General features: G+C 35.8%; 3 protein-coding genes and 1 long non-coding RNA gene across 10 annotated transcripts; 2 read left to right on the top strand and 2 right to left on the bottom strand.

The window, feature by feature from the left end:
• Window positions 1–1,954: 1,954 nt before the first annotated feature.
• LOC133852654 (protein FAR1-RELATED SEQUENCE 5-like) lies at window positions 1,955–7,113 on the top strand. 7 transcript variants are annotated; one of them, XM_062289428.1, is made up of 8 exons: window positions 1,955–2,128; window positions 2,223–2,296; window positions 2,652–2,710; window positions 3,170–3,295; window positions 3,389–5,559; window positions 5,636–5,728; window positions 5,822–5,947; window positions 6,082–7,113. In XM_062289428.1, the coding sequence occupies exons 4-8, from the start codon at window positions 3,190–3,192 to the stop codon at window positions 6,388–6,390; spliced, it is 2,805 nt and encodes a 934-aa protein (XP_062145412.1). In that variant the 5' UTR covers window positions 1,955–2,128; window positions 2,223–2,296; window positions 2,652–2,710; window positions 3,170–3,189; the 3' UTR covers window positions 6,391–7,113. The 7 variants fall into 7 exon arrangements, 4 of the variants coding, with proteins under 4 accessions (XP_062145412.1, XP_062145405.1, XP_062145425.1 ...); XM_062289421.1 differs by having other exon boundaries at window positions 2,656–2,710; XM_062289441.1 differs by having other exon boundaries at window positions 2,227–2,296.
• Window positions 7,114–7,243: 130 nt separating this feature from the next.
• LOC133852705 (uncharacterized) lies at window positions 7,244–9,329 on the bottom strand. The gene is made up of 2 exons (XR_009895966.1): window positions 8,350–9,329; window positions 7,244–7,630 (listed from the first exon to the last, which is right to left on the bottom strand). It is a non-coding gene; the product is annotated as an uncharacterized LOC133852705 (long non-coding RNA).
• LOC133852689 (transcription factor PIF4-like) lies at window positions 8,909–13,428 on the top strand. The gene is made up of 6 exons (XM_062289450.1): window positions 8,909–9,406; window positions 9,597–9,689; window positions 10,016–10,081; window positions 12,218–12,283; window positions 12,375–12,782; window positions 13,062–13,428. Exons 1-5 carry the CDS (start codon window positions 9,035–9,037, stop codon window positions 12,651–12,653), a joined length of 876 nt encoding a protein of 291 aa, XP_062145434.1. The 5' UTR covers window positions 8,909–9,034; the 3' UTR covers window positions 12,654–12,782; window positions 13,062–13,428.
• On the bottom strand, window positions 13,412–15,676 carry LOC133852698 (reticulon-like protein B14). The gene is made up of 5 exons (XM_062289459.1): window positions 15,517–15,676; window positions 14,220–14,400; window positions 14,000–14,129; window positions 13,839–13,908; window positions 13,412–13,752 (listed from the first exon to the last, which is right to left on the bottom strand). The coding sequence occupies exons 1-5, from the start codon at window positions 15,614–15,616 to the stop codon at window positions 13,583–13,585; spliced, it is 651 nt and encodes a 216-aa protein (XP_062145443.1). The 5' UTR covers window positions 15,617–15,676; the 3' UTR covers window positions 13,412–13,582.
• Window positions 15,677–20,865: the final 5,189 nt, after the last annotated feature.

A 20,865-nucleotide genomic window follows, 5' to 3' on the forward strand; every position in this document is an offset into this window, starting at 1 on the left:
ACAATGACCGACGCGTGGACAGCTCTTAATGCTGATATGTTTATAAGGAAATTGAAATTTTTGATATCATTCTAGAAGGAGAGGCTTTGCCGGTTGTCAACGAGATCAATTTAAATATCCAAGCTCTAAACAGGTATGGACACTTCATTGATAGTTTCAAGACTGAATTATGCTCTTTTCGATCCTCTCGTGAAATTCATGTGTAGTGAGAGGCAGATTCAGCAGCTCATGGTCTAAGACAAGTAGTTGTAACTTATGTCATAAATTCTATATGATTGGAAGAAATTTCACCAATCATCTATAATATCGTAAGTATGGAACGTATTCTCCCTCGTTATTGATGTTTTGGTCTTTTTTTTTTTTTTATTTCAAGAATTGGAATTTTGTTTAAAAAAAAAAAAACCCATTGTGTCGGTTTTCAAAATCAAAACCATCTAACTTTACGGCTGATTGAGACGGAGGGGGCAAATTAAGACCGCAACTTTCAAAAAGTAATTAGTTGAAGTTTAGAGAATAAGTGAGACATGAGTGGTAGTTTTATAGGAGAAAAGTGTAATTTACCCATTTGGTAACAACCAAAAGGGCAACGAAAAAGAATGGGGAAAACAAAAAAGAAGAAAATTACTGTGACGACGTTTGAATGGAGTAAGCTCGTATGGTGAGCTCTCTCCATTTTTAATGAGAGATCTGTTTTGACCCTTGATAGATAATCGTTTAAAAAATCTTATGATATAATTAAATTCGATGGAAAAAATAATTTATATATATAAAACAAGTGTTCAATTGAATGGACCTTACACGGGCAGTTCAGCATCTATGATGGTTCTTTTCTTCACCTTTGTGCCAATAAATTATTGGACCAAACTTTATAACCCATTTCTAGCTTTCGGATAAAACTAGAAAATACAAATTAAAGCTTGTCGGCTTGTTCAAGCTTAGCCATGTTGGCTTAGTATCATCAATGATCATCTTAAATTTAAATGTCATTTTAAAAATTACATAATATTTGAGAGGACATACAAAAAAAAGAAGAATTTATTCTTCCAACATTATTCTAATGCTCTAGTCGACCTAGCTTCCATTCATCAAAAATCATCTAAAGAATCACAAAGAGCTTCAGTTGGAGATCAAGTAAAGATCGATCGATCGTCACAACGACAGTTCATATATATAGCGATCAACCTCCACTTCAACTCGAATTAAAACAACATGATGGCTCGGATCAACATCACATGTAATGTGGGTTTCATGTTGTCAAATACATTGAGTGTACACCGAATTGACGTAGAAATAACATATCTATTATTGTATAGCGGGCAAAAAAGGCATGCTTTTTGGACTTCTTGTTTTCATTATCGTTCGTTTGGAATAAAATTTCTTGAGAGGTTGTCTAGGGAAAAGATTCATGAATATTGTCTAGGGACAAGGGCACAAGTGACGAGGCTGCAGTACTACAATGACAATAAACCCTACCCACGTGATCACAGATTCACAAGGTACATGCCACTGAGCTATCTGAAGCCAACAAGAAAAGGCTTTACTTACTCTGATCTACATGCACACTTACATCATCAAGCTGTGTCACTGATTTACCGTTAGGATCGACACGAGTCACATACGCCAAGGTGGATCAACAAGTGTTCAACACGTACACAACAATGGACAGAGGTAGCACAGATAACTGATGCACAAGCCTAAAGGGCAACCTGCCAAAATCCTCCGTCTTTTCCACACAATTTGCCATTGAGATATGCTACCTTGTACACTGCTATCCCACCCGCATCCCACCAGTCCTACGTGGCTTTTCATTTTTATTTGTTTTTTATTTTTGAGATATGCTACCTTGTACACTGCTATCCCACCCGCATCCCACCAGTCCTACGTGGCTTTTCATTTTTATTTGTTTTTTATTTTTTTCTGTCTTTTGAATGAAAAACGAGTTTGGAGGGGAAATTTAATTTCCCCTCCCAACGCATCTTCATCTTTTTCTTTCTCTCTCCAGCCGGCCGTCCGACGATTTCCCCTCCCAACGCATCTTCATCTTTCTCTTTCTCTTTCTCTCTCTCCAGCCGGCCGTCCGACGTTCTTCACCGGCGACTGAGACGGAACTAGATCCGACCGAACGAAGGTTAGATTTTTCTAAAGTTTGGTTTAGTTTTTTTTTTTTTCTGGTTTTTTTTTAAGTTCTGCATCTTCATCTTTCTCTCTATCTCTCTCTCCAGCCAGCTGTCCGACGTTCTTCACCGGCGCCATCTCCACCGGCGACTGAGACGGAACTAGATCCAACGGAACAAAGGTTAGATTTTTCTAAAGTTTTGTTTTGCTTTGTTTGTTTTTTTTTTGTTTTTGTTTTTTTCTGGGTTTTTTTTTCGTTGCTCTGTTTTGAGCTTGAAGCTCAGTGTAGCTCAGTGCAGGAAAACAAAACTTTTTTTTCTGTTTTCCTGCTCCTTGAAGCGCAGAACTGTTAGTTTTTTTTTTTTTTTTTTTTTTTTTTTTTTTTTTTTCTGTTTTCCTGCTCCTTGAAGTGCAGAACTGTTAGTTTTTTTTTTTTTTTTTTTTTCATAGGAAGAGATGATCCGTTCACTTGATGATACAGTTAAGCTTTTTTTAAAGTTCTGCATCTTCATCTTTCTCTCTATCTCTCTCTCCAGCCAGCTGTCCGACGTTCTTCACCGGCGACTGAGACGGAACTAAATCCAACGGAACAAAGGTTAGATTTTTCTAAAGTTTTGTTTTGTTTTGCTTTGCTTGTTTTTTTTTGTTTTTGTTTTTGTTTTTTTCTGGGTTTTTTTTTTCGTTGCTCTGTTTTGAGATTGAAGCTCAGTGAAGCTCAGTGCAGGAAAACTCTTGCACTTCAAGCGCAGGACCTTGGACTTTTCCTGCTCCTTGAAGCGCAGAACTGTTAGTTTTTTTTTTTTTTTTTTTTGAAATTCAGTTTTGAAATTCAGTTCAAGGTAGAGAGAAAATGCTCTAGTAATTTTGTGACACTGCATTTTCTCTTAAATCTAAATGTTTTTGTAATTTTGTTTAATGCTAAAATTAGATAAAATTATAACATTGTACACCATATTTCATTGCAATGTTCTTCCTAGAAAAAACATTATTTCATTTTAATAGACATACCCAGGCATATTATATTATCTTATTATTATTGTATTGGTAATTCAAGGCCACATTCTGTTCTCTTAAATGGAGTTTTCAAGCTCACGCTTGGAGAATGAGGACGAAGTTGAATATCTATGTACACATATTCCAAATGACAACGATTCAATCGACGAAGATGGACCTGAATTTGGTTAGACTTTTAACTTTTGTATTAATTATCTGAACTTTGTATTATTGATTTGATTTTTATTTTATTTTTTATCTTGTTTTATATGTGATTTAGAGTTGGATGATAAGGAGGATAATGAGCCACAATACAAGATGATAGATTTGAATGATAAAGTTGAAGAACCTAAAGAATTAATGATGTTTGATTCGTTGGAAGAAGTGGAAGAATATTATAGGAAGTATGGTCAGCAAGTTGGTTTTGGTGTGGTAAAAAGAACTGGAAAAAAGGGGAAAGATGGAAGTCGTAGGTACATAACCCTTGCATGTATTCGCCAAGGCAAACCAAATAAAGGCAAAGATGATTGTACAAAGGCAGTTCCAAAAATAATTAGAACGCAGTGTAAAGCCAGGATTTGTGCGACATTGAGTGCTGATGGAAAGTGGTTTTTGAGTAATGTTGTGGTGGAGCATAATCATTGTTTAAGCCCAGAAAAAACAAGGTTTTTTAGATGTTATAAGAATATAGATGCTGCGGTGAAAAGAAGGCTTGAGTTAAATGATAGAGCCGGAATACGTACGAATAAGAATTTTAATTCTTTAGTAGTTGAAAAAGGGGGGTATGAGCAGCTTACTTTTGGAGAAAAAGATTGTAGGAATTATATTGAAAAGGCAAGAGAGCTTCGTCTTGGCAAAGGAGGTGCTCAGGCACTTCGTGATTATTTCAGTAGAATGCAAAAGCAGAATGATGGGTTCTATTATGTGATGGATGTCGATGATGATTGTAGGTTGCGTAATGTGTTTTGGGCTGACGCACGAAGTAGGGCAGCGTATGAATTCTTTGGGGATGTCATTACGTTTGATACGACATACTTGACCAATAGATATGACATGCCATTTGCTCCGTTTGTAGGTGTGAATCATCATGGTCAGTCAATACTATTGGGGGCAGGACTAATATCAAATGAGAATACTGAAACATTTGTTTGGTTGTTTAGCACTTGGTTAGAGTGCATGAATGGCAAAGCTCCAAGTGCAATTATAACAGATCAAGATAGGGCAATGAAAAATGCAATTGCTATAGTTTTCGCAGAGAAAACTCGACATAGATATTGTTTGTGGCACATTATGAGAAAACTGCCAGAAAAGTTTGCAGCACATGCTCAATTCAATGGCATCAAGAGTGCCCTTAATGTTTGTTTGTATGATTCTCAAAGTTGTGATGAATTCGAAGAAAATTGGAAAAATCTACTTGAGACTTATGAACTTCAGGACAATGCATGGCTGAATGGGTTATATAATGAGCGGACTTTTTGGGTGCCCACATATATGAAAGATACATTTTGGGCTGGAATGAATACTACACAGCGTAGTGAAAGTATGAATGCGTTTTTTGATGGTTATGTGCACTCACAGACCACACTGAAGGAATTTGTTGATCAATTTGATAATGCTTTGAGGAAAATGGTTGAGAAAGAGAAAAAAGCTGATTTCGATTCTTGGAACCGCATGATTCCATGTTTAACCCCCTATCCTTTAGAGGAGAAATTTCAAGATGTATACACCAATGCAAAGTTCAAAGAAGTTCAGGGGGAGTTTATGAAAGTTGTGGGTTGTAATAACTCTTGTCTTACAAATGAAGGTGCAATTTCTACCTATCAGGTGATTGAAAGTTTTGTCATTAATAGAAACATGAAAGACGTATCACATTGTGTGTATTACAATGAAGAAGATGAAGAAGAGGTAGAAGTGAAGTGTACTTGTGCATTGTTTGAAACAAGAGGTATCTTGTGTAGGCATGCTATTTCTGTGCTATTGTCAAAAAAGGTTTTGACGTTGTCACCAAGATTCTTTCTTACGAGATGGAGGAAGGATCTAAAGCGTCTATACACATTGTTGAAGAGTAGTTATGACAATTTTGGTGGTAATTCTGATGACGAAAGATATGACAGCTTGTCCAAGAATTTAAATGAATTAGCATCGCTCGGAAAAAGCAAGCACATTTACACTACGGTGATGAAAGGAGTTGATGTTTTAAAAGAGGAATGCCGTAAATTAAGTCGTATTTCAGTCGCATCTTCTAGTTGTAATGAGGTTGTTCAAAGTTGTGATGAAGCTTCGACATTGCAAAGTACTAATTTGCTTAGTCCGGTTAAAGTTAAACGTAAAGGGAGACCACCGATTAGAAGAATGATGCCAATAGTTGAACAAGTGACGAAGAAGAAGTTACAAGTAACAAATGAGCCATCAAGCGACAACAATGCCAAAACAAGTAGAAGCAAAAAACAGGTTCATTCAATTTTTTCCCCATAATTATCTTGCGTTTTGTTTGAAACACATGAACCTAACCATTTTTTAATTGTAGACTTCAAAGGCAAAGCAACATCAAGCGAATAAAAGTCAAACTCCACTGCCTTCAGTAATTGATGATCAACACAATCATTTAGTTCGTACTCAGGTATTTTCATAAATATGTGGACAAATATGACGATTTACTTGATGTCATTTTTAAAATCTTTTCAAACATTGGGTTGTCTCATTTGTGTATTAGGTTGGGGTGTCCGTTGATCCAACAATGGAATTATCAAGATTGGTATGTGAGCACAATTTTGAACGGGCTTTCCACATAGCCCTTTCAAGATGTGATTTGTCCATTGTGTCTTGGTTATGTTCACAGGTGAATTTTGTTTTTGTTTTTGTTTTGTTTTTTTTTTTTTTTTTGAGAAAGAATAATAGCAACTCTTTTTTTGACATTTGAAGTGTTCATTTAAGATACACATGTGACTAATGCAACGAAAACTTTCTTTTCAGGTTGATATAGGATGGATATTGTCTGTAGTTCCTCTCCCTCTAAGCCAAGGAGTACTGCTCAACCTTCTGTGGCATTTAGCTTGTGATATCAATAACAACCCATCCCAAAAACTTTCTTGGATGACTGTCGTGGCCAAAGCAATAATTCCAACAGACCCAGCAATTGCAGTGCATGTGCAACCCATCTTATTTCAAGTCTATAACATTCTCAACCATCAAAGTACCTTGCTCACACAAGCTGGTGTTGAGCTAACAAATATTCATTTTTTGATCAATGTCATCAATTCCATGATCATGACCTTTAAATAGTTTTAAATTTATTATATTTGTACTTCTATCATGGTTATGTAATTTTGTGATTGTTTAGGTTATTGTAGAAATGAAAAATGTAATGCTACTCATGGTTGTACAGGGTAATATCAAGGAATATTTTTTTTTTTTTTTTTGTTTCTAATGTGCTATGTATTCTGTATTTCCCTGAGAACGTAGTTACCGAGTCCTGAATCTATGGTTTCTTACGAGTGGTCATGGTTTTTGTATTGCTGGGTGTCAGCACCTGGTGTTTTTAGCCTAGCCATCTTGCATGTATGTGCTAGGGCTATTCTCTCTCCCCTTCCCAGTTGTGAGTCTGTCCATTGTCTTTTACCGAGTCTTTCACGTTTTTGAACTTGTGTTCTGCACGTGATGGTTGGGTCTCTCTGTTTTCCTCAAAGGGCAGGTTATGTTCCTGGATCCAGTTTATTGTGATGGTTGGCTGTGGCAGTTTGAAATTTTTGGTGCCTTGTGGTTTCTGGGGCTTTGGCCGTGGCAGTAGGTTTATATACAAATTCTGCCATGACAACCTCTTCCTCACGGAGGGTTGTTTTTTTTGTTTCACCAAGCCCTAGTTTTTCAGGCTTCCTTTGTTTGCAAACTGTGCTATGCAACCTCCTCCTTATGATGTAATGAAAATTGTTATCTGCCCTTTGTGATGTATTATGCTTTTCACCCTATTGGGGGATGATAAATAAAAAATTTCTGTCTTTGTATTTAGATGTAGCTGTCAATGAATTATGGTGTGCCTTTTGCTTTTATTCTTGCTTCCCATTGATGATTTTGGGGTATTTGATCAGAATATGGAGTTGGTACAGGTAATGAATTTTTTACATCCCATTGGTCTACATTTAACTCTATACCAAAACACAAGGGTGTAGGTTCTATATATATTGGTTATACATGCATGAGTTTTACATACTAAGACAATAGACTTGAATCAAAGTGGTGTAAAAATAATTAGTCTCATTTGGAACACTTTCACTTTTAAGAAGTAAAATCTAAAATCTCGACATCTTGAGGCGTACTATCATGTGCTTTGCGGGCAGCCACCACTGCTTCAAAATTCTACAGATTTAACTCTCTTAAATCTCTTAAGATTTAACTCTCTTAAATCTGATAGTTTTTTTTCATCCGGTTGTTTTTCTTTTTCAATCGCCAATTGTACTCCACCTTGAGCAACTTCCATTCCCATGCTTGCTATTCTCTTCTATCACCATCATTTCACTATTTGTAGCTGCAACAACAACAAAAATACACACAACAAATTATACACATACTTGGCAGAGGTAAAAAATTACACCCCCTATAACTGTATTCAACCTTGTCAAAGTATTGAAATGCAGCAATAAAAAGTTCCATACTTTCTAGTTTGTTCAGAGGAATATTTTTGCAGCAATATACTATCATCTATAAACTCTCCCAACATATTAACACACATCAATTACAGCAACATACTAACAAGCCAAAAGCAAAAAACACCTCAATCAGCTATTACCAGAATCCACCAAAAAAGATACTGCATAAAAAAACTTCTGCATAAACCAAAACAAATAGCAACCACTAACGAAGAATATTCAACAAACAAATTAATCCCAACATAATCACATACCGATTAGACATCAACGAAGATTATTCAACAAACACCATAATTGATCATCTACCCAAAAATCAAACAAAATTACACCCATTTGAACTTCCCCGAAAATTTCCAAATAAAACAACTTAGAAATCAGTTTCTTTCCCCTTATCGGCTACGATCAACACCCAAAAAATACGTAAAAAAATCAACCCACAAATCTTTTTTTGTTCACTTCTCCCGAATCATTGAAATAAAAATATGCAAACAAACGCAAGCATCGATCTAACTGACAGAGAAATGAAATCTGAGAGAGATTTTATGCTTTGCATTTTTTTTTTAATACAGAAATTAAAGAACAAAACACTTAAAAGTACCTCCGGCGAGATAGATCCGGCGAGAGAAACTGTTTCCGGCGAGATCTGGCATAGAGAGATTCCGTCCAGAGAGAGATTTTCGGCGAGCTTCGGCAATATCCGTCGAGAGAGAGCGTTTCCGTCAAGATCCGGTGAGAGAGAGCGTGTCCGTCAAGTTCCGGGCAGATCTGGCAGAGAGAGATTTTCCGGCGAAATCCGGCAGCGATTCCGTCGAAAGAAGGACTGCCGGCCGCCGGAGAGAGAGATTTGCCGGTGAAGAAAACAAAGAGAGAGAGAACTGAGAAGAGAGAGAAGAGAGAGAGGGGGGTCTCGTAGAGGGAGAGGCACGTTTGGGATTCTAAAGGAAGAAACCGCCGGAGAGAGAGATTTGCCGGTGAAGAAAACAAAGAGAGAGAGAACTGAGAAGAGAGAGAAGAGAGAGAGGGGGGTTTCGTAGAGGGAGAGACGTTTGGGATTCTAAAGGAAGAAACTAAAAAATTAAAAATTAAAATTAAAATCCACGTAGGTTGAGTGGGATAGCAGTGGGATGCTGGTGTACAAAATAGCATTTCTCTTTGCGATTTCTTCGTTTCCCGACGCGGGCGTCTCAATTAAGTCCCAGGAAAATATATATATATACCCCCACAATCTGGTTGCAGCTATCGTGTGTGAATTTGTGAGAGTGGAGCACCCACTTTAGCTTAACATGAGGCGATTAGTCCCAGATCAGTTGGAATTCACTACTGCCGCCAACGAAGAGGGTGATCTCTGGAATCCCTCTCTAAATGATGGAGATGTGTCATTGCTTCCTGATCATCCTGGTGACCTCGAGACCAATCCTTGGCTTAATACTTCTTGTAATTCTTTCAGCACTGGAGCCTCTGAATCAGAGAGTTTTCAAGATAGTTTTGGAGTTCTGCCGGATGTTCTAGATCAGCTTCATCCAACAGTACCACTAGTGCAGGCCACGTCTAATGCTTTGACTGAGAGAGAGGTTTTGGATGCAGTGGTTGAGGGAAAATCAAGTGGGAAGAGAAGGAAAGCTGATGACTTGTTTTATCGAGGGGGTCAAAGCAAAGTAATTCAAACGAACAAATTAAAAGTTTGGACTGACATATCTATGCCATTTTTTTCAAATTATCATTAATATGTAGGATTTGAAATATATATATATATATATATGAATGAAGATGGATGAGAGATTAAAAAAAAATAGCATATCTCTTTTTCTAACATGGGTACTTTTGTTCATTTTAATATTGCTTTAGGGAGGTGGTGTGGTGTCTGAAGAAATGAAGACAGAGCAAGATGAGCGGCCCAAAAGAACGCGTTCTGCTAAAACACATAATATGTCTGAGAGGGTGATAAAGCAATGAACAAACTTTCTTTTCTTAATGTGTTATGTCAGTGGATCCAATCCCAGTAATTTGTTGTTCAGACGGCTAGTAATTCGAGCAGCAAACATGAACGTGAGGGAATTTTTATGAGAGAAAGGAGATGGACTGTGCAAAATTTATCCGAACAAATGGATTGCATTGGACTTTCTCATATTTATTGTTCGAATTAATTGCTAGCAATTTGATAGCAAAAATTCTGAATCTCTGTCAATTATGTTATACTTCCTGTCCGAATGGCCAGAATTTCTGTGACTTTGTATAATCAGCTAAATTATTTTTGTTTCGAACAGAGGCGTAGGGACCGGATAAATGGGAAGATGAAAGCTTTGCAGGAGCTGATACCCAACTGTAACAAGGTCCCGATTACTTTTTCATGCTCTATGCTGTTTAGTTTTATAAAGATATGTTATTATGCAAAAGCAACGCTGCCTCTTAGCCTCTTTTGAAGTCTGGCACATGTATACTCTGTCTCCTTGCTTTTGCTATGGTAGTTAAATGCTGCAAAATACACGAGGTATTAAGAGTAGATTAAGTGATTGATCTTAGGGGGAACGTCATACAATCTATTAAGACATGCAAATTTCCTCTGGCTGGATTGACATGTTATTTTAATTTCCAGCTTATTGTGTTTTTATAAATTAGTTCAGAGGATATTGAGGGGACATGTTACGAACTTAAGTTCGTAACGGGATAATTTAGGTTCTTAGAGCGACCTGTACCTTACAACGCAAGCGTTGATTTTGATTAATTGTTTTTTTCTCTTATTCACAACATAACAACTTTTAAATAGAGAAACTATTACAACGTTTTTAGGAAAAATTAGGGCTGAGTCATCAATCAAGCGATTCTTATGAAAATACTCTTATAGAAATACATACCCAATATACGTCCCTAATATGACTAGAATTGACTTATTGTAACGTCACGGATTCATATTGGGAAGATGAGGAGTAACACACATAGAGTGGGTGGTTTATAAAGATAATCATAAGTGTTAAGTCCTACATTGCTTAGTTATTAGGTGAAACTGGGCTTTATAGTGGATTCTAAGTAGTGGTGAGCATGGGGCAAGGGGGTGGTTTTTCCCCCTTTTTGGCCCTGCCCGCATCCCTGCGGGGGGTGAAAATTGAACTCGCGAACCGTACGAAAAATGGAGAATTCGTGCAGGGTAGGGTGTTAAGAATCCTAGTCATGTTTACTAGGATTTTAAAGCTAAATGTTTACTAGGATTTTAGCTTTTAAATGATGAGAGACCATTCATTGTCACGTACCTAGAAAATGGTACGGTTAAGTCATATCTCGAAGAACAAAGCTCTTCACCATCAACAATCAACTTTGAATATTCCAAGACATCCCCATGAAACGTAGCTCCTTTCAATATATTTTCTTCAACCATGACATCCTCATACTGCTTTGTTCCAATGAAGGAATTAAATAATGTAGCACCTGCTTATACACACAAATACCCATGAGGAACATAATCTGAACAAGGTTGCTTGCATTCCAAAGAAACAACTTGCACTTCATAACCATGATTGTGAGAATCATCTCCACATGGATGTGAACCATGATTGGCATTATTACTGCTTCGTTTTGGTGAAGTTGAATATGTTGTTTGACATGCCTCCACCAGTTGATCAAATCTGGAGTTCATGACAGTGAAGAGCTCTCGCATCGCTGAACCCTAACTTGACTCCAAACGATCAAGCCTTTGATCAAAATTATAAGATGGTGGTGAAGCCGTTACTGGCTCTGATACCAAGTTGTTACAAACCTAAGTTCGTAACAGGATAATTTAGGTTCTTAAAGGGAACCTGGACCTCACAACGCAAACGCTAATTTTGATTAATTATTCTCTTCTCTTATTCATAACTCAACAACCTTTAAATTGAGAAATTATTACAATGTCCTTAAGAAAAATTAAGGCTGAGTCATCAATCAAGTAACTCTTATGAAAATACTCTTATAGAAATACATACCTAATATTACGTACCTAATATGACTAGAATTGACTTATACTACTTAACGTGAAAACAACGACTAACAAGGAAATAAAGAGTACATAGAAAGAAATAAAATAGTTGCTACTCTTAGGAGATATTTATTTTCCCAAATCAAGAAAGTATTGTAACAGGACACTCCATATTGATGGGCTAGAAGTTCTAATGAAATGTGATGTTCTTGCTAAAAGTTTTTACCCTTCTTAGTGCACTGGTTTCTCCACATACATAAGAGGACTGAATAAGTATTCAATGACATCAAAATGCCATATAAGTGTACTGTTGTCAATATATCTTCAAGGTTGTTTCATGCAGAAGTCAGATTAGCCTTTGAAGTATCTTATAAAATAGATTGCATTTGAGAGGTACTTTCAGCTTATAAATGTTCTTCAATAAATTCACCTTTCACTGAGATTGTTTTCTAATTATTGTACTGCTTTTTAATCATTTTAATAATCACTCAACCAAGAGCGCTAATATATATAATTTCAGTCAGACAGAGCTTCAATGCTGGATAAAGCCGTAGAGTATCTTAAAGCCTTAAAGCTTCATGTTCAAGTACTCTCTCTCTCTCTCCCCACCACACTGTGCATGACAATATTTCTTTCACCATCACTGTTTTCTTCTTGCATGTGTTCCTGAAAATTAGATGATGTCTACTGGTGGGGGAGCTCTGTGCCAAGTTCCATACATGTCACCAGCTGGGATCCAAAGCACAAAAATTCCCCATTCTTTACAATTTATGGATATGCTGTCAAGGCCAGGATTTGGAATGGGAATGGTTAGCGCGTGTTACTCAACAGTCCTTCCCATGATAACCGCTCCCTTGCCTTTATCTCCATCCATTTCCCTCAGCAGCTGCAGGATTTTATTTGATTTCTGGATCAAGAGTTCTTCCAGTCCCTCAATCGCAAGTGCCTCTCATTGACTCACAAGCATTGCCTACAAACACTGCCACATCCACTGTGCCTCCACAGTTTACCAGGGAATTGGTTACCCCATTCAACTATTCAAACCAAGGGGAGTCTAGCTCCCAAAGTATCCCAACAATTCCCAGGTTCATTTCAACCTTTCCATTTTCTAAAATTTTCAAATGTCATACTTTCAGTTAAAACTTTGTCATAAGTAGGTAAACAACTTCTATGCATACCCTCCTTGAGGTCATTCTCAAGTTTATCATTTATTATGGCTAGAACTTGTTCTTTTATAACACTAATATTAGAATATCGATTAAATGATTAAATTCATCATTTTTTATCGTTTAAACTTTTGAGATAAGTTATGATATAGCAACTAATTTATCTGATATATATTCATTACGTTTAAATCTGTGTAGAAAAATGTAACCAACCTGGTTCATCACTGACTGTGCCAGCAAGTCATGTAATAAAATGATCAGACGGCTCCATCCTTCAAAGATGAAGCTGGCTGCAGCTGTTCGAGTTACTGAAAGAGTCTACTTTTATCTTTTATGGTCACTCGGGACTTTGTAACTTATAATTTGCATAACAGCGGGTGGTTGTGTTTGATGTTTGCAGCAGGATGATCGAAGAAATCCTTGACAGTGGCCTATGAGTTTCCAATCTCTGAACTTCTAAAATATGTAATATTATAGTGTTGATTCCCCAATGCTACATTTCTAGCTGGTTGCATGTATAGGTACCTTAAATCCTATAAATCTTTAAATAAGAATATTGTAGTGTTGATTCCATAATACTATAAGAATATTATAGTAAACACATACAGCTAGTTTAGATTTTTTTTTTTATTGACTTGAACATCACATAAAGTTGTTTATAGACATATGAATTTTCACACTCTATGCACAAATTATTTTCAGACCCACAGCTTCAATACTTATTTGAATTTCCTTTCTTTTACTGGTCCCCTTGGAATCTTGGTAAGAACATTGGAGTCAAATTTCCTGTACCATTTCTTCACGTCTTGGTTGCCTCTGGTAGCAAGATAATCCACCTCCTTTTCATATCGCTCATACAAAACAGGTAGTGTTTGTATGCCGAGAAAGACTTCACAGCAGCAAAGACAAACGTATAAGCAGTTAGGCTCGAACAAGAAAGACACAACACACATGTAAGAAAGGTCTAGATTTTACCAATATATGAAAGGCTCAAAGAGCTGAAATAAGTCCCGACAACAGACAACAGCCAAAGACAAGCGACTGCCTGTATATCAAGCAATCAAGCATGCATGTCAATTAATCTTTGGAGAGTAGTCAAGTGGAGTTGTGGAGGGAACATAGCTAGCTTTACATACCAGAAAGAAGTGTGTCAAATCTTTCCCGCTTGAAATTTCGTAGAATTTGAACAAGAACCAATTAACTTTTGCTAACAAGTGTCTACATGTCGATTCTGAAAGTCTAATTTCCTGGATACTGGGTGGACTCCTGAGATAACACAACAAAATTAAATAGAAAGATTCAGCAAAAACTTGTCGAGGATGCTACACAAATTTAAGAACCCATTTTAGTGATCACCTTTCGGTCAATCCTGCCGCTTTAAACCAAATGAAAATAATGAGCATTGTGATGATGAGTAGGTGACAAAGAAGAGTCACGAAATGGTACTCCGCAACTTCAAAAAGAAGCCATATAATGGTGAACCCAGCTAGGACTGCAGCTGATAATTTATTGTTCTTCCAGAGTAGTATGTCAGCAACTGCAAAATTAACCCAACTTAATATGAAGCAGAGCTCTTCCTTATATCGCACCATCATCATTGTTATTATTCTAGTCTAGGTTCACAGTTTTGATAAATGCGGCATATAGAGTCAAAAAGATGAGGATTGGCTACAATATTTCTCTGCCCAAATTGCAGCCAATTCGGACTGAGAATGAGAATTGGAGTGCGGAACCCATCTGCCCAAGGCCCTGCAGTACCCTCCCTCTCTCTCTCTTTTGTCGAATTGGTTGTAATTTGGACAGAAAATTGCAAGGGATTCCGTTCGGAATGAAGCAGGCCACATCTGGTTTGGACCATGCATGTTCCATGTAGCCGACTGATGGGACATTTGAGTACTAAAGTAGGTCATAATTCAGAGCATTCACAAGGACTTATTTAAATTTCAATCCAAAGTAGCTAACTAAAAACTATTTTTTATTTTTTTTTATTTTAACTAATAACTTTTCAAAAACATCATGCATTCGCTAGTCTAAATTATTTCTTTATTCTATTAAAATAATCTTTCTTAATAATTTTCTATTCATTTGCTTTTGAAAGGGGGAGAGAGAAAGGAGAAAAGAAATGAATAAAGAAGGATAGGGAGGGAGAGAGAAAGAGAAAGCAACTAAAAACTTGTCCATAAAGCTGCAATGCTTTCCTACGTTAGATTACTGTAGATAAAATGCAAAATATATTTGATTTAAAAAAGGGGATGGAAATGTTCTTCAAGGGTTTGGTTAGTCATTTGACTCATTATAAATAAAAATTTAAAATGAATAAGTCATTGCGGATGCTCTAACTGGTACCATGTACCAATTGTATAGCAATCGGACATCGCATAGTTGATAAGAACGGGTTTATAGAAAGAGTGAATCGAAATTTTGGGATTGGCATGATTTGGAATATTGAATTCTGTGAGAAAAATATGAGGAAAGTGTAAATTGAAGATGATGTTCAAGAATAAATTTGGGTGGAATAAAGCAATCTATTCCGCTTACCCCCAAAGATAGAAAACAACAAAAAGGAACAACAAGGGGAAGACTACACGACTTGAATTAACCAAAATTATGTTCCAACGGTAAATGCTTCAATTAACAAGGAGAAGATTACTACCTTTTCCTCCTCCAAGGATGTCATGCAAAGACCTTTCACGACCAAACAATCTTCCATGTGATTGACCTTGATGGTCCGAATATGCTGAATATCTCGACATATATAACTGTTAGATTCTGATAGAATAGGTTTCAATTTGTTCCTCCTCTGATGTTCTATTAAGCCTATATATATATACGGAATGTTGCGGGGGTTGTAAGCTTAGAGCCTAAAGAGACTCACTACAAGAAAGGAATGACTTGGCCGCCAAAGCCAGGAACTAGGAAGCTAGGTCGATCACGATTCACATGCCCACTTCAATAATATAAGGAGTTTCATCAATGCAGTACATCTTCATTTTCATCCAAGGAATCCAACGAAAGCTCAGAATCTATTATCAATGGAAGAAACCTACAACCCAAGTTGTTTACATGTTACTTGCATCACGACAGTGACAAGACACAAGTTTTCCAGAAATATAAGGATTTAATATCATGTCCTTCATAACATGTTCAATGTTGCTTCATTCTCACACAAATCCAGCGATTTTTCTTCTTCTTCTTCTTTTTTTCCTAATATCATGTTCAATGTTTAGTTTTCTTTTTATCTAAGTTCCTATTATTAATTTTGTGGAAAATAAATAAATGAGAGTTTTGAAATTAAAATGACCCTAAACTGATGTTTTAATAGGAAAAAAAAAAACACTCCCTCGCGCGTAACCCTTTTCCTTATTTTATTAGGAAAGAAAGGTCCTATCAATCTTTACAAAAATGATATACCTCCCTCCTCCGGTGGTGTTTTTTTCCCCCTCCCCCTTGCCCTTTTCGGCTGGGGATGGTCTTTTGTTCCTCCTTGGCTAGTGCTAGTGGAGTGTTTGTTTTCCTCCGGCCATTTAGTTTTTGGGTTTTTGTTCCCCCGAGTTAGATCCAGTAGTGGTTGTTGTTCCCCGACAGAAGACTAAATGGGATTTGGGTTGTGAAGCGACTATCTGGTGCGTTTCTCCAGCGGAGTCTTTGACCTGGTTTTCTTTGTTTGGGTTTCATTCTTTGGTGTTAGATCTGCTCTCTTCGGCGGCTTCTTCTAAGACACACGCCTCACCACAATGGTCGCCGGCTTCTTCCGGTCCAGCAGCCTCCAGCCACAGCCGTGTCGGTCCTTTACGCTCGGCGCTTGGCCTACACGCGCCAAGGAAGTCTCTACCTGGACCGGCGCGTGTGGGTCACTGCTTGTCTTCCAAGGCGAGGTTGGGGGCTTTACGGTGGATCCGAGGTCTTCTGGTGGATTTCTGCTATTGAGGAGGTCTCCAGTGACGGCGCCACCTGACGCCGGTCCCGATTTGTGCTTCTGGTTTAGGGTGTTTTATTTTTTAAGTGTTTTGTTTACAGTTTGCCTTTGTGATGCTGAAAAGTTACTGGACTATTTGTTGGCCTAGGTGTTAGATCTGCCCTCTTCTATTTGTAAGTTGTGTTGTAAATGTAAAGAGTGGCTCATTGTTGTCCCTGTAACGATTTTGTATTGTTTAGGTTGCTGTATCAAGTTAGATTTATCTGGCTTAGGGTATTAGGGGTAACCTCTTGTTTTGTCCTTACCCTATGACTTTATTCCATAATATATGATGGCATATGCCATTTGTTAAAAAAAAAAAAAAAAAAAAAACTCTTTTGCTTTCTCTTAAAAAAATGATTTTTTTTTTTTTTTAGGAAACAATTTTTTTCACTTTTTTCTTACAAAAATTTAAAATTTCTTTTTACTTTATATTACATCAATCAATTCCTTTTTCATTTTTCCTCTCAAAATTATTTACCAAACACACCTTATCCTTACAAAAGTGTAAGAGAAATAAAAAATACTATGTTTGGTAACCACCCTCCCATCCCTTTCCTTTATTTTCACTTTTTCAAAAAAATGTCAACTTCAAAAATTATAATTATTTTCACTTTTTTATTGTAAGAAAAAAAAATTTGAGAAAGAGTTGAGAAATAAGAAAGAGAGACATATAATTAAGGTAGTTTGGCTTATGGCTTAAATCCACACATTAAAGCCTTTTATTTGACTACATCTTTTCTTAATTGTTTGTTTGATTGTATGCAAGACACTATTTATAGAGAAATAATCTAAACATTACAAGTCTTTTATACTTAAATATTATGAACAATAAATTTAATTTGTCCCCAAGAGGTAGCTCAATCGGCTGAAGACCACGCCTCATGAAACAGAGATCACTAATTCGAATCTCCCCTCCCCCCTCTTGTGTAGACATGTCAAAAAAAAAAAAACAATAAATTTAATTTATCATCTTATAACTCATCTCTTGAATGTTTATAACTTTTGTGACATTGTCTCTTGAGTTCTTGTAACTCTTGTCTTAATATTTATATCACATTAATAATTTTTTATTACTATTAAAATAAATAAAAGCTCACTACAAAACAATTCTTTTTTCACTTTTTCATTTAAATTCTTTATATTTATATCACATTAATCCCTTATTATTACTATTCAGACACAAAATTGACCTAGAAAAAAAGATTACCAAATACACTCGTATCTCTCTCTCCATCTCTTTTCCATAAGCGTCTATGATATGTTTATCCTTGTCTTTTGTTTTGTCGAAAAGAAAAGGCGCCCTTTGACCCCTTTTGTACGAGCGTTTTGGATTGAATGTAAAAAGAGTTTCTTTCTTTTCTTATACAAAAAAAAAAAAAAAAAAACAAAATAATTATAGAACAACTCAAAGGGCAGAGGCGGACCTACATGGGGCTCGCCCCCCGCCCAACAAGCCTCAAAAAATTTTTTTAAAAAATAAAAAAAATTAAATTTTACCCATAAATTTTTTATTTTAGTTTTGCCCTCTCAATTTTTATTTTTTTTTTCAATTTAACCCCCTATATTCACAAGGCTAGATTCACCACTGTCAAAGAATAAATATAATCACTACAACCCAATTGTACACCATAAAGTAAGGGACTGATCCCTGCACAATTGTGCACAACCATTCACATGGGTCTCACCAATGTGGGTGGTTGTGTACAAACACAACCTGTTGTGCAGGGAGCTTGTCCCTAATTAATATAGTGTTGGTGGATATATAAGGACATTGAAAATGGGCCAACGCCCAATTTGAAAAGAATCTTAACACGCCGGCCAAGATAAGGCCACCGTGATTGGTGGTTTTACAGCTAATGCTGAGATGATAAACCCGTCAATTGAGCTGCAAGAGGTGGGATTTAGACTTAAGCAAGGGAAATTTGAGCACCACAAAGTAATCGGATGAAAAACAGTGGAGATAATGGAGACAATGTTCATGTCCATGTCCGGTGACGGTGGTGCCTAACAATTGATGTAAGAGATTCAAGAAAAATAATAATAATAAAAGATTGTTAGATCTTTTTTGTTGTTAAATCATCATTTATCCTAAAAGCTTAAGCTGATAGGAAAAAATAAATTTAATTACTTAATCAATACTTTAATACTTCTCCTCACGTGTGCACTCAAACTACCACATGGTATATAATCAAAAATGGGGTGAACGACAAAGCCAAAGGTTCTGAAATCATGTTAAATCATCACTCATCCCAAAAACTTAAACTGATGGGAATAGATAAATTTAATCGCATAATCAATACTTTAACAATTTTAAGATAAATGTCATTCTATCTTTGTGACGAAGACAATAGATTCACCAATGGAGCCATGATTTTCTCCCTGTGGGTACATATTATAAACAAAAGAAAACAAAAAGTACCCTGGTTATGGCTATTAGATTGAAAATGATTCTTTAACTAGATATGCTTTTCTAACTTTATCTCAATTATTTGAAAGGTGGTCTCAAAGTTTTGGGATCCACTTCAAGATCTCTTAAATCAACTCACAAAAAAGAAAAAAAAGAAAATAATTGTCTATAAGTGATCCAAAAATTGTATAGTTTAATGAAATTTAAATTCATCAACATATTTCTTTAAATGGGCAACATATAATCAGTTTTATATTAATTAATAAGCAGTTTGACAAAGGTTATTAACACATTAAAAGTACCACATCTAATTAAGAAACTTATTGCTCAAAAATTAAATATTAAAATCACTTGCTAATGTGGCATTGATATTAGGCTGTTTATGTAAACACATCAAATGAGATATACGTGGCAGATGAAAAACCGTTAACTTTAATGGTAAAGTGATACCGGAACATATTTAAAATTTGAACAAAACTTAAAAATCTTATTCTTGAATTTGAAAACCGAAAAAAAAAAAATCAAAACCAAAATAAAACTTAGAGACTAAATATAAAATATGTTTGTTGTTTTGTTTCGTAACGAAACAAATAGAATCACCATTTCAAAAGTACGTTTTCAATTTAATCTATCTGTGTTTTGGGACTCCATAATTTTTTTTTTTAAAGAAAAAAAAAACAAAAAACAAAATTCAAATATCTCAAATACTTGATATAGAGATTAAAAAAAAAAAATTACAAATTTGAGTAGAACAGAAAAAGAATTTTCCTTCCGCTACTTGGTGGGTCAATCATAATCCGCTGTTGATAAGCATGGTTTGATAATCATTTAGGATGGCTCATGCTTTAGTAATCATGACTGAAATCCTTGAGATTATGTTTGTTCAATCTATAAGCCTAGCCAATTATAATTTATATCTCAAAGTTGGGCTTTGACCATTGACCAATGAGAATTTAGACTGTTGAAAAGATTATTATATTAGTCGATTTTTGGTCTCGAGACTGAGATGTTCACTTTCGCAATGAAAAAGTGATCGGTAGAATTGAAAAAAGTCGGAGATCCGATCTTAGAGAGGCCCTAATTAATCGTTAATCACTTTTCTTTGTCGATCTGGGCAAGCGTGATCATGCTTAATTAGATTGTTTTCAACATTATTTTATTTAAAGGAGTGCCTCACCCCTACTTTATTTATTATCTTTTTATAGATTTCTATGAGCGGCTTTTTGAGGTTTATGTGTATATTTTTCCTTTATCCGTCTTCTTTCTTTTATTTTTATTTTTTAAAATTATTTTTTTGGGTATGTTCTAGGTACAAATGTTAATTTAATAGATTTAATAAAAAAAAAAATTATCCAAGTTAATTTGAAGAAAACTCTTATCCCTAAAATAATCATGTGACGTATTGAGGTCTACTTTAATAATAAAAATAGAAAAATAATTCTTGCACAACAGTTATGCCAGGTCTTAAAAACATGGGATGGGTTCCACGTGATGAGTTCCAACACATGGTTCTACGTAGGACCTATCCCATGTCTTTAAAGTGATGCAACGCTATTGTGCACCATTCACTTCTCATAAAAATATAATGCTCATAACAAAATAAAATAATTGTAAACCCTAAAAATAATCAGCTAATT

The sequence above is a fragment of the Alnus glutinosa genome, chromosome 1, assembly GCF_958979055.1.
Source record: "Alnus glutinosa chromosome 1, dhAlnGlut1.1, whole genome shotgun sequence".
NCBI classification, from domain to species: Eukaryota; Viridiplantae; Streptophyta; class Magnoliopsida; order Fagales; family Betulaceae; genus Alnus; species Alnus glutinosa.